At 40.7% G+C, this 13,588-nt stretch overlaps 2 protein-coding genes and 1 long non-coding RNA gene across 3 annotated transcripts; all 3 read left to right on the top strand.

The window, feature by feature from the left end:
* Positions 1–4,309: 4,309 nt before the first annotated feature.
* On the top strand, positions 4,310–5,047 carry LOC134188544 (carbohydrate sulfotransferase 11-like). Its single transcript, XM_062656709.1, has one exon. It carries the CDS (start codon positions 4,310–4,312, stop codon positions 5,045–5,047), a length of 738 nt encoding a protein of 245 aa, XP_062512693.1.
* Positions 5,048–8,795: 3,748 nt separating this feature from the next.
* On the top strand, positions 8,796–9,842 carry LOC134189099 (uncharacterized). Its single transcript, XM_062657329.1, has 5 exons — positions 8,796–8,917; positions 9,073–9,114; positions 9,210–9,352; positions 9,414–9,466; positions 9,544–9,842. The coding sequence occupies exons 1-5, from the start codon at positions 8,837–8,839 to the stop codon at positions 9,594–9,596; spliced, it is 372 nt and encodes a 123-aa protein (XP_062513313.1). The 5' UTR covers positions 8,796–8,836; the 3' UTR covers positions 9,597–9,842.
* A 2,163-nt stretch (positions 9,843–12,005) lies between these two features.
* On the top strand, positions 12,006–12,814 carry LOC134189305 (uncharacterized). Its single transcript, XR_009971479.1, has 4 exons — positions 12,006–12,099; positions 12,195–12,337; positions 12,406–12,457; positions 12,544–12,814. It is a non-coding gene; the product is annotated as an uncharacterized LOC134189305 (long non-coding RNA).
* The last annotated feature ends 774 nt before the right edge of the window (positions 12,815–13,588 follow it).

Here is a 13,588-nt window from a genome sequence, read left to right as displayed (position 1 = left end):
TATATACGTAATCTAAACTACCAGAAACTTTGCATGTTTACTTCCATGACAGCTAGGGTTTCAACAAATATGTATTGTCTAGCTAGGACTCGATGTTTCAGTAGACGGTTTGAAAACTCCGTTGGACGTGTTACTCACGGACGCGAGGCGCCTACGGATACCGTACAACTGGTACACGCCGTATGGGCGGTGGCAATGCGGGCGGTGGCACCGGTGTCGTGTCGATCAGCGCGTTACAGACAGACAGACATGTGGACAGACGAAAATGGGCGTTCTCGAGCGTTCGCGTATTATAGTATAAGATACCATGAGCTCGATGGAGAGCCATATAGCACCGTCCCCTTTCTGTTGTGCGACCAGGATTAGAAGCCTTGCTACGCTCGGCAATAAATTCTAACGTTGCCCCCACAATAACAAGCCTTGGCTAGCGGACTGCATTGTAGAGCAAAGGAGTGTCATCAATGAGCCGACGAAACGACTTTTGACACACATGGCGCGCCATATGTGACAGGTTGCATCGTAACGCAAGCGACAATAAATTATATTGTAGAGCTAAGGTGTGACAGTTTGCTTCGTAACGCACGCGACGATAAATTGACTGGGTGCACAGCGAACGATATTGGCTTTGCTCTAGATTTTCGCATCGCCAAGATACACTGGAACGTGTTGTTAGAGATAGGACAAGACATGGAGCTTTCTTGCTGTCGACGATCCTACCTCGTACTAACCACAATCTCACTTGCTACTTACTCCGTGTTGTTGTTCAAATGGGAGCGAATAGACATTATTCGAGGTGAGCAGAAGCTGTTAGAAAGGGTTGTTTGTACTTACAAGAGACAAACGATAGGGCACAGTAGTATGCATATATCATAGACTCTAATTTTCATACGCCAAGTTCCTGTTGCGTCTGTCTGTCTGGATGTCTATAGCGCACCGATTAACACGACGCCGGTCTCCAATCGTCGCGAAACGTGGCGGCCGGGTCGAGGTCGAACTGCTTCCGACCTCCAGAAACGAGACGGCGTCGAGAGACAAATATACCTGCAGGCCATCGGCCAACAGCTGACTACATGTGATGTTTGGCCGGCATCAATTTTTATACCCTGACATTGACCGATCAATGTCTGATTGTGTTGATCTGAGGTTGTCCTAACATAAGGCTGTTTCTTTTGCATGAAATTGTTCTCAGAAGGTGCCATATGAGATGTCACTTTAGTAACTAGACATCAACTTAGTACTTGTAGTAGCAGAAAGTGATGATGACATATCTAAGTTGCTGTAACCACTAATAATATTATGTTGTTATTCTTTTATCTGTAATCATGTTACAAGGTGTGATTACAATAGACGACATTAGGGGCGGAGCTTTTAGATCATGCGCAATCTCGAGGGTAACACGCACCTTTCGCCGATCTCGCTGTACACAAAGTCCACGTTTCCGGGTCTGCTTCTGAACCGTAGATCATTTTGCCGTTGACTAGGCTTTGTAATTAAGTTCACTACTTACCATTTCGTACATCTTGTGAGAGACTTTGCCTGTACAGAGACGCGTAGGAAGCCATTTCTTGAGTACGGCTTCTCAAGGGTAAAGAGACTGCTGTTCAAGCTGAAGTCGCCTGATTCACACTCTGAACAGATACACGTGGAGTGGAAGCACAGACTATTTATTGCCTAGCGATGGATTAGTTTTGGCGAGTGAAATCATGCCACCTGAAAACACGTTTGGAGTAACCAGACATATAGGACGTTCCGCGTTGTTTCTACACAGTCTAGCTTGCTTCTGTATATAAGTGATTGGCCAAGTCGAAGATCTTACTGGGACAACTTGCACTCGATAGGTACTGACACGGATCAGAGTACAGTACAAGTATACTACAGTCTGTTTATTACAATTAGCACTCCCCGTCTAGTGATCCTAGAAGTGAAGATGTTGATTGTCGAAAATGTCACTGAGGCGGAGGATGATGGTTTATATCGGGTAATTGAACAGCTACCAAATGAAGTAGTAGAACTTCAAAACAAGATTAGAGTTCTCGATCAAGACTTTGCATCTGCAAATTCTGAGTTGCAAGGAAAGGAAAGACATTCTCGATCAACACACTTTCAAATAATAAATCAATTTTTACAGGTTTTGTGTCGAGAAATGTGCTTGATACAGTGTGGAGTTGGATTGAACGAGCAGCCAAGATTATTACTCTGTATAGCAAACAAAGAATCAGACCAAGGTACATCAAGAAATGTAAGCTCATGAGCTCGCCACCTTCCATGAAGGGTTGGTTAGGCTAGACAAAATTTCTGTTGACTCCAGTTCGACAACTTACACAGTTTTACAGTTACACATTTCAAGACAGCTAGATGGTGAAGCAATTAGTCCTATTCAGCCACACAGTGCGTCACGTTCGGTTAGTCCGAATTAATTCCCATCCAGCAAAATCTTTACCTAACAAAACTTATATCGCTGGGCAATGAGTAGTCTGTCTTTCCCACCACGTATATCTGTTCAGAGTGCGAATCAGGCGACTTCAGCTTGAACAGCAGTCTCTTACCCTCGAGAAGCCATACTCAAGAAATGACTTCTTACGAGTCTCTACGCAGCCAAAGTCTCTCACAAGATGCACGAAATGGTAAGCAGTGAACTTACTTACAAAGCCTAGTCAACGGTAAGATGATGTACGGTTCAGAAGCAGACCCGGAAACGTGGACTTTGTGTGTGTACAGCGAGATTGGCGAAAGGTGCTTGTTAACCTCAAGATTGCGCATTGTCTAAAAGCTCAGCCCCAATATCGTCTATTTACATCTTTCCTAGGAGCCACCTTACTGCTGCTCATTTTTTTTTATTTTCTACTCTAGTCTAGCAACTTATAATTGCAACTGCAGCGTCCCGTCATGTCCGAAGACGGGAAGTAGACGGTCCGTACGCACTCAGATTCGCCGAGGACCCCTTTCGGAGTCTCGACTCGGTGGCCTTTGTTCAGTCGCGGAAGTTGCGTCATGCTATAATTTAAACGGTAAGTAGCATCAGGGCGGGGCAATTGCGTCATCCTAAATTGGAAGTAGACTCGAAGAGGAGCAAGGTGCATCATGCTAGATAAACGGAACGCAGAATACGGGCAGAACGGGTTGGATTTTCACTGCCTACCACTTGCGCTCGGACTTGCGGGTGAAGGCTAGTACATAAGGCGACGTGGTGTGTGTGTGTGTGTGTGTGTGTGTGTGTGTGTGTGTGTGACTGCGTTTGTGTGTTTGTTTGTTTGCTTGCTTGCTTGCTTGCTTGTGTGTGTGTGTGTGTGTGTGTGTGTGTGTGTGTGTGTGTGTGTGTGTGTGTGTGTGTGTGTCAGTGACTTTAATGCGGTTCATATAAATGGTAGGTGAGCGCAATAGGATTAGAAGCCATGGAATCCCAAGGATACGCATGCCTAGGGAATCCTTGATAGATTTTTCACCAAAAAATATCACTCATAGCTACAATTCTGATTAAGTTTGCAGTGTTTGTGTAAGTGATGTATGGGAGAAGTTGCCAACTGAAAAACGTATTTGTCGAGAAAACAACCAAATCAGCAATAGGAATATGGCTATCAGTGATGTCTTCTTTTGTCTGCAATCCTCAAAAACTTTTATGGCTTCTACCCAATTTCGTTTACGTCCTGCAATGACCTGTGCACATGCCTTTGAAATTGGGTGGCCAAATTTGCATATGGTTGGTGCCTCAGTGTGGCATTCTGGTGCCCAACGGGCTGACCCGCCCACGTGCACGTGAAAACACCTGCGAGAGACTAGTTTGAGGCTACGGTACCTTTCTGCCGAAGTACGTGGTACATACACACGTACGTACATTGTTATACAAGAGCCCCTGTACGTACATACATCCATCCATTTATGCATACATACATACATGAGTATATAGGTACGTATCGTTATGCATTAGTAATGCTTTGTGTTCACGGAATCATATCACTATCTGCTTGAGTGGTTTCACGTCTTGGTGCCAAATCTTTGCTTGCTTGGTGCCCAAAACCAGCATCTGGTGCCACCTATGGCACGATACAAAAATTGCATAATTGAGTGACGGGATTTTAGCTGCCTGTAGTCCACCGCTACCTACGCTATTATATATATTGTTAAACCGTCTACTTCCGGTATGATAAAATCTACTCAATTTTGCTGTTTTGTAGAAATTAAGCAACCTCTTCCTGCAACAAGAACCAAAGCATTGTCACGTTTTGAGCTAAGAAAGGAATCATTGAAGCAAGCTTGTGCACAATTCCAGCGACCACTTTCGAAAGCTGAGAAAAGACTTTTGTACGCCACGATGGTGGTGGACGACGAACACCGACTCATTTGGTGTCCTGTCAGAAAATCCGGGACAACATCCTGGCGTAGCATGATGCTCATTTTGGCGGGAAGGTTTTCGAACGTAAAGGCGGCGGTAGACCACGCCTTGCACCACGACTTCCAGTATCTAACGCGCTTGAGTGAAAAGTATCACAGCAATGCGGATATCGAGTGGAGGTTAAAGAACTACACGAAATTCATGTCGTACAGAGAGCCTCTTCAACGAGTCGTTTCCGATTACAGACAGATTAAATCTCGTAAAACTACAGGTCAAGGAAATGTTTGCAAATTGGTTGTAGAGTACAACAAGCGTCTCAATGGAGGCAAGAGTAAACTAGACGATTGGAAAGACATCAGTTTTTCTCATTTTGTCAATTATATCACTCGTTTCTATGGCAACAAAGGAAAGTATCTAGATCTTAACAGTCATTGGAGACCAATCAACTTGATTTGCCATCCTTGTCACATTGATTATGATTTCCTCGTTGACATGGATAGTACTGGTCTTGCTGAGGAATCAGATTATCTCCTCAGATCTGTTGGAGCTCCATCTTGGCTGCATCTGCCGCACGACAATCGATCGGGTAACGAAACAAAGTACAACTTTTTTTCTCAGCTTTCGACCGCTCAGTTTCAACGTCTACGTGATCAATACGACGACGACTACGAGATATTTGGTTATCAACGTCTCAATCAACATGAAGAAAGTCTGTGATACTAACTGATTACAAGTGCTAAGATATTGCGATATGTAACTGTTATTAAGAATTTAATTGTGTTGATGTCATGCTAATTGTATGTTCAGTACGTCGTTCAATCTCAGGTCCTTTTTGTAAAACTCTGTAGAAAAATTAATGTTTCTGAGACTACTATAAACTGTAGCTACTTCAAGTTGTCCCTAGGAACCATGGTCACGTGCGGCCAACTACAACAGGACGTATCTACATGTGAGGAAACCATTCACGTATCTAGTGCAGCTGCTACGCAGGCTCATTCGCTCTCCGTATCGGATAAAAGTGTCCACAGCAAGAATGCATGCACCCCACATCCGGATTGTTTACATACTTTGTCCCGTATATTTTGCTAGTGCGCTAGCAGATCCTATGCGATTCCAGTCGTATACAGGTATCGCTCTAAAGCTTAGACATTTACTGGTGCGTACATACGATCTGTTTCTACGTCTCTTCGTTTGCAGGCTACAAGACAAAGCAGCGTTCATATCTCAAACTAACGCGGGGAGTGTCTAAACACCTACAGATACAACAAGACATGTAACTTCCTTTGCGTGGAAGTTCCTGACTGACGGTACTGATCGTAATTTCACTTGTGACTTACTCAGCGGTGTTGCTCTGCAAACGGCAGACTTTTCCAGGTAAATTTACTCGTTTTAGGTAATAGCTGTCAAACAGAAACGGATGAGAGGCTGGGCTATTCTAATACAGGGTGCTCGTATAAATCTTGTCACAGAAGTAAGGCTAGATCTAAATGCTGCTAGCTTATCGGTCCAAGCCCAACGCGTCGTTGTCTCTGTTAGAGTGCACGTAGGTGTTATAAAATTAGGAACATGTGTTAATAAACATCTAGTGAGCAATCGTCAACTGCCTACTAGAGATACGCGCAACTTGCTCTCCATTTTCTGAGTCAAAATGCAGCGCACACTCTTTAGTTGTGGACCCACAGCCTTTATTCTGGTCGAGTGGTTGAAGAAAAGAAGAAAAAGCCTTGCCTGTTGGGACTGCTTCTCTTGATGCAAGGTATGTCAGTTCCCTAGGATCGAGTCATGAACTAGCAGAGGCGGCGGAGATGGGGGTTTCGAAGGGCGACAGACCTTTCAATATTTGAATTGGGGGTCTGAGTTTCCCCGATAATTGAATCTCCTTAAAAGGAATCATGTACTTTTGCAATATGTTGCCAATCCAATCACCAGCTAGGCCACGCGCACACATCATGGACTTCCCCGCCATTTCACCGTTTTGCAGGATGTAATCAGAGAGGCGCTTTCGGGTGTAAAGCGTGTCACAAGTAATGAGACGGTATGTACAGCTATGACAACACACCGATCCGTTCTAACCCAAGTTTACAAGCTGCTGCGTCTTTACCTTACAATACCCGTAACATCTGCAACTTCAGAGAGAGCCTTCTCAACTCTTAGGAGGCTACTGACCTACCTACCATTCCTATGAAAGAGAAGAGGATAAATAACTGTTCACTCTTACATGTGCACAAAGAGTTACTGGATGACATAAACTTGGTAAACGTTGCGACCGATTCTTGTTTCTTGTACCGACGAGCGAATAAGGTACACTTTGGGGGCCTTAGTACTATGTAGTGCTTGGTAATTGTTTCACAGGAATCATGTATGTGTGTTCGGTATGAGATTAGTTATCTAGTGGATATCGTAAACGTTTCAAAATTCGTAAGCCATATAAAGCCTCTAAGGACAGTAGCTTCTCAAACAAGCGAAAGGTCACGTGACTCTGGGACTTTGTAGCCGGCACCCCTAATCGGTAGGAGCTTCCGCCGCCACTGACTAGCCTCTACTGTATACAAGTAGCTATGAAACACTCTGTTAAAATACTAGTTGTAAGGTATCCGTAGACGTCTCGCGTTGGTGAGAAACACACGTTGCAAGGGAGTTTTCTGAACGTCTAATGAAACGCATCACCCATCTATAGACAATGCGTATTTGTTGAAACCCTGTCATGGAAGTAAACATGCAAAATTTCTAGTAATTCATATTACGTATGTATGTATTGACCAGAAGAAGATAAAATGGAAAGCTAAAGAAGAAAGTATTATGTAAAAACGGCTGACAAGAACAGCGCCGAATGCAGGAATTTTTGAAAGAGGAGCTCACCGTTAGCAGTTGTTTATAGCATTACTAATTTTCTCTTTTCTAATAAAATTATATAAAATTATTAAACCACGCCTATTGAAAAAGAGGGGGTTACAACCCTCTGAACCCCCGCTCTGGATCCGGCCCTGCAAGAAGTGTATAGGAGACTAAGGCAGTCTTGTCTGGTCGTGCTCCTAAGTTTCCTCGAATTTAGGTACAGCTGTTCACGTGGCTAAACCGTCAGCACGATAGGCGCAGGAATATCGAGGACGTTGCAAGATGGGCCTCACTCTTGCCTAAACTCTGTGATACTCAAGGAAAGTCTATATATAGGTATCAGCTTCCGGAGTTAACTATTGACATGTCCCGTACAAGAGTATGATCAATTCTTACTACACTGATGACGATATAGTCCATGTTTGCCGATATCAATTTATATGTCAACAATAATTATTACACCATACCACTGTCAGAACTAAGTGCATACACTGTACATTTCAATCGTCTTGATCACGATCGCAAAATGACGACTAGACCTATCAGGCTTATCCAGCTGAGTATTTTAATACAAAGGCATACTTGAAAGGGTATTTCACATTTTATTTTTGAGACATTGGTATTATGCAAATGAAAAAGAAGCCCATACTTTCATTCACCTTTTACTATTTAGTAGGATCTTCACCAGTGTTTCAATGTCGATACCTGGAGGAAGCGTACTTGCATTGGTCCTGCATAACGCGCGTTAAAAGGCGTAACTTTATCACGTGACTATAATATAATTAATTACATAATAAGTACAATATAAATAAATTCTGATAAGAAACGAAAGTGTGCAGAAATGTGTCGACGACATGCGCTCGAGCACCTAAACTTACAAGTAGTAGCAGCTTCAACCTTGTATTGCTGTAGTATTTAACTGATGTACCTTCATCTGCATCATTGCAAGCTAGAAAATTCAGCACTACTAAGTTTCCAGAAGGGGGCTCACATTATATTACATGACATCACATCGATGCATAAACTAAATAAAATGTTGTTTAGCAGAGACTATGAAATTTACTGTGGACATTTGTATAGTGCTTGTTTGCTTTAGACACTGAATTGAACTAGCGAAACGTTGACCGACTGGATATTTAGTTTAAATTGGAGGCACAAAGGGAGCACGTGCCTTTAAGTTCTTTCCCTAAATCGTCCTCTGATATCTGTAGAGAATAAAAATGACTTCACAATAGATAAAATTCACCGCACGTTCTTGTTCAATTATCTTTCATAGTATACTTGCCAATGGATTCAAGAAATAGACACAAAGCGCTTTACAAGAATCTCTAGTAAGCCATGCACTACTGTCTAGTCGTATACATTGCCTAAACCTACAGAGACTGCCGTAATGTCATCAGCTTCTAAAATACTGCAAGAATGGTAAGTGCGGGTTTTACTTTTAGAAACCACAGATATACACGTCCACCCCGTATCTAGATGCGGCTACTACGGGGACAAGGTCATGGGAGTTCAGTCCCTAATTTGTGTTCGGGACTACATACGCGAAAGCAAAGTTAATTAGTTAAAGACTGTAGTCCCAAAGGGTCTGTACATTCATATATAAAATAACCACCTACCAGTTGTGCATTCATTCCGTCGAAGTCTTTGAGCTGCCTAGTTGTCTCGGATATGACGCTCTCCGTACGTAACTGGCCTTGTCCTTTGGTTTTCTTCACGCTCATCTTCATCTCAACTGTTGGCTACAACCAGGTACGCAACGATTTATACAACTGAAGAGTAATAAAATAAAGAAGAACGAAATAATTCTAAAGCGGTGCCCAGTCATACCCTTTGACTTTGCATCTCTCTAGCTAGTGTGCATGCGCAGCAGCTCTCAAACTAAACCTACGTTTTCTTTTATCTAGTGTTGTGGAACACTACACGAAAACAATACGGACCAGATGTGGGTAAGATACACGCCGTTTTTTGAGCATGAGACGTACGTTGTCTAATCAACAATTATTATCCTAGTTAATTAATTAATTGATTGACCGTTTCGTAGACTAACACTGCTCTGGCTAACACTACAAGAGTTCGATTGTCAAGCAGCATGTGGAACAAATCCAATTTGCAAAAGCAACGTGGAGATGTCCAGAATAAAATGCATGCGTGGAGCGAGTGGAATGGCAACGACAACAGCTTCAAGTCAGTCACGTGATCGAATAAACGGCGATTAAGGTTATATCTGTGTTTGGTCTTCTTTCAGAAATTATACGATGTGGATGAAAACAAGAAAAGCTGGACATGGCAAACTGTCAGGTAAAATAGAAGTCATATGCTCGATCTCAAGCAAAACATAGTCTCTAATGTTCTAATGGCGTCTGTATACGTTGCAGGCAAGCCAATTCCTGAATTTCAACCAGGCAGCGAAGCAACCCTGTGGAAGTGACTGCGAAGCAACCCTGTGGAAGTGATTGCGAGAATAACCGAAGAGTTACCGACATATCATCATGATCGATGCATTGACTTTAAACGACAAATTGTTTTAGAAATTTTAGCTTGTAAATTTGCAGACTTAGAATTTCTGCAGAACATGACGCCATCTATTGTCATGGTACGTAGAAATGTGATTGAGCGCAGTTAGAGTATGTATGCATGATTTTCAAAACTGATCCAATAACAACATTTGAATGAGACTCAATCTGTAGCAAGTCGTCTACACAGTGATCCCTACAAATATGGCATGTTGATCGTATACATAATTGTATAAATAAAATTTAATAATTTTGCACAAATTTTAACCCGTAGACCACAAAATATTTATTCTTAAATGTTAAGATTGTTTGTCTATAAATCATTTACTAATAAATTAAATTAATTTTTAATAAAACAGTTTAATTTAAAACATAAATCATTTGCTAATAAATTTTAATTAGTTAATGAAGCACAAATACCATCACTAAATATTTTACTATGTACAATTTAGTCTTCTACTGTGAAGTCTCTAGCAACTACTTGAATGGTTACATAATAACCATTTGGAAAACACGCGAAACAAGGGCTCAAGAAATCAAAGTACTACAGTACCTATTTGACCAATAATGCTCTGCTCAGTATGTAACAATTACCTAAGTGTTGACCCTACTTTAGTTGAAAAATGCCAACTGACTGCGTATACAGAATCATCAACCATTTCACAGTCTGTCTGATTCAGTAACACCAAAATCGCAAAATTCAGTTTTGCAACACTATACAGTATGTTAGACTAATTATCAATGACTTAATTATGTTTATATCACTTTCCAAAAAAGTCTGTTGCCTGGCATGTCACGCAATTGACATTAATTAATGAATAAAGTAGATTTTGCTATTAATCTAAAGAAAATTTACATTTCATATAAAATTCATCCATTTATCTCCAACCTTTACTGATACAAATTTCTGTTAATTAATAAGTGCTATTTGGGCAAAGGAAGGCTTTCAGCCAGACCTCTAACTATGGGATTTTACCCTAGCTAATTGGAGACCAAGACCTGCATTTACATACTATTGCTCGAGTTCCCTGTAAAGCTATAACCCCTAAGGGACTGCCTTCCCCATAAGACTGCCTTCCCCATAAGACTACCTTCTCCATATGACTACCTTCCCTTGCTCTAAAGAACAAAGATTACAGATCTTGCAAGGAATAATAATGAGACATTCTAAGAGCGATCGAAACAGGCCGGAAAAACTATTTCTCTGTGCAATCAGTCTTGGAAGTGCGATCATGAAAATTGTTGGCAGGAAGTGGCAATTTCTCATCACATCATCTTTCTTACTCGCAGCATACACGTACAAGGTAACACGACGTACAAGTGACAAACAGACTAATCAATACGTCGCTACCTTCTTACTGTCACCTCAAGAGGTGTACTCCTGGAGCGTATTTGTTTTCCTATACGTTCGATGTTTGTGTCTGAGTTGTCTTCATGTACTGCAGCTGTATGTGTATTCGATATTGCATCCAGGTGCAGTAGACTGTACAGTGAGCTAGGAATATTCAGATATCTAAATAAAGTAGTGAATATTTATAGGTGCCTGCATAGCCAGCACCTGAGATATGCGTATAGTAGTTTACTTTTGTTTGTTTGTTTCTGCTTGTGGTGTGTGTGTGTGTGTGTGTGTGTGTGTGTGTGTGTGTGTGTGTGTGTGTGTGTGTGTGTGTGTGTGAGTGAGTGTGTGTGTGCGCGCGCGCACGTGTGATCTGTTTCTCTCATACATAAATTTGATCAAGTGCTACTTAAAAAAGCAATAACACTTGTCTCCATCCATCTAGATTAGTGTTGCTACTTCATTTGCAACCAAATCTGACCAGTTCAATTGGGTATAGAACTTGCACATAACAATTAAGGTGTCATTAGTCTTAGTTGCTTGCCTTAAACGTTTAGGTGGAATACTCTACCATCTGCCTCAACGTTCCAGGATGGATGGACAGTGAAGTTAAAAGTTATGATAGCAACAGCAGTCTGTGTAGAAAAGGAATCAGTCAACATGTCTACTTCCACAGACTGGAATAACACTCCAGTGCAAGAAGACCCTAATATCACTTTCAAACAGTCGAACATTTGGTAAAGAGATTAGCTCATATCTTACCCATTTATACATCAATAACTGTTTTCTTAGGGTCTCGGACATGACGCTCTCCGTACGCACCTGGCCTTGTCATTTGGAAAACTTCACGGTCATCTTCATTTCAACTGTTGGCAGCAACCATGTACGCAACGATTTCTGCAACTGAAGAGTAAATAAAGTAAAGAAGAATGAAAGAATTCTAAAGGGGTGCCCAGTTATACGCTTTGACTTTGCATCTCTATTTCTAGTGTGTATGCGCAGCAGCTCTCAAACTAAAACTACATTTTCTTTTATCTAGTGTTCTGGTACACGACAGGAAAAACAATACGGACCAGATTTGGGTAAGATACAAGCCGTTTATGAGCATGAAATGTCTGTCCTGCAATCAACCATTGTTTCAATTAATTAATTAATTGACTGATTGATCGTTTCGTAGACTAGCACTGCTCTGGCTAACACTACAAGAGTTCGATTGTCAAGCAGCTGGTGGAACAAATCCAATTTGCAGAAGCAACGTTGAGATGTCCAGAATAAAATGCATGCGTGGAGCGAGAGGAATGGCAGCAACGACAGCCTCAAGTTAGTCACGTGATCGAATAAACGGCTTAGACCAATTAAGGTTATATCTGTGTTTGGTCTTCTTTCAGAAATTATACGACGTGGCTGAAAACAGAAAAAGCTGGGCATGGCAAACTTTCGGTAAAATAGAAGTTATGTGCTCGATTTCAAGCATGAAAAACATTGTCTCTAATGTTTATAATGGTACGTGTCTGTATACGTTGCAGGCAAGTCAATTCCTGAATTTCAATCAGACAGCGAAGCAACCCTGTGAGAGTGATTGCAAAGAATAACCGAATAGTTACCGACATATTATCATGATCACGATGCATTGACTTTGAACGACAAATTGTTTTAGAAATTTTAGCTTGTAAATTTGCAGACTTTAGTATTTCTGCAGTACATGACGCTAGCTATTGCCATGGTACGTAGAAATGTAATTGAGCTTAAAAATGTATGTATGCATGATTTTCAAAACGGATCCAATAACAACATTTGAATGAGACTCAGTCTGTAGCAAGTCGTGTACAAGTGATCCATACAAATAAAGCATGTTGATTGTATACATAATCATGTAAATAAAAATTAAAAATTTTGCACAAATTCTAATCCGTAGACCACAAAATACGAATGCTTAAATCTTAAGATTGTTTGTCTACAGATCATTTGCTAATTAATTTTTAAAATAATTTTTAAATTAATTTTCAATTAAAAGTTTATTTAAACATAAATGCTTTAATTATAAATTTTTAATTAATTAATAAAACAAAAATTCATTACTAATTATTTTACTATGTGCAATTATAATTATAGTCAGTCAGGGGGTAGCGTGGCATGGGCTATAGACCGTCTAGTAATCCTAAAATTTGTGGACTTCAAATACCTAATACTTGGAATTACGTAATTTAGACATTGTTGGTTGATATTTCATTTGCTACTTAATTAAGTAATTAAACACAATAAGATATATTATAGTATTAAACATGCCCAATAAATTTTGACTACAAAATCAAAGTACCTGTTTGATCACTAATACTCTGATGATTAGAAACAATTAAATAACTGTGGGCATTTCTTTAATTAGAATGCAATGCCAAATGACTGCATACAGTATCAGCAACCATTTCGTTGTCTGTTCCATTCAGCAAACATACACCAAAATGACAAAATCAGTTTGGCAACAATACATGTTAGAAAATCACGATTATCAACGACTATTTACGTTTAGGATATCACTTTCAAAAGTACTGCTTGGCATGTCACGCGATTGGC

Source organism: Corticium candelabrum, chromosome 13 (genome assembly GCF_963422355.1).
Source record: "Corticium candelabrum chromosome 13, ooCorCand1.1, whole genome shotgun sequence".
In the NCBI taxonomy this organism is placed as follows: domain Eukaryota; kingdom Metazoa; phylum Porifera; class Homoscleromorpha; order Homosclerophorida; family Plakinidae; genus Corticium; species Corticium candelabrum.
This window is presented reverse-complemented; position numbering and strand designations above follow the sequence as displayed.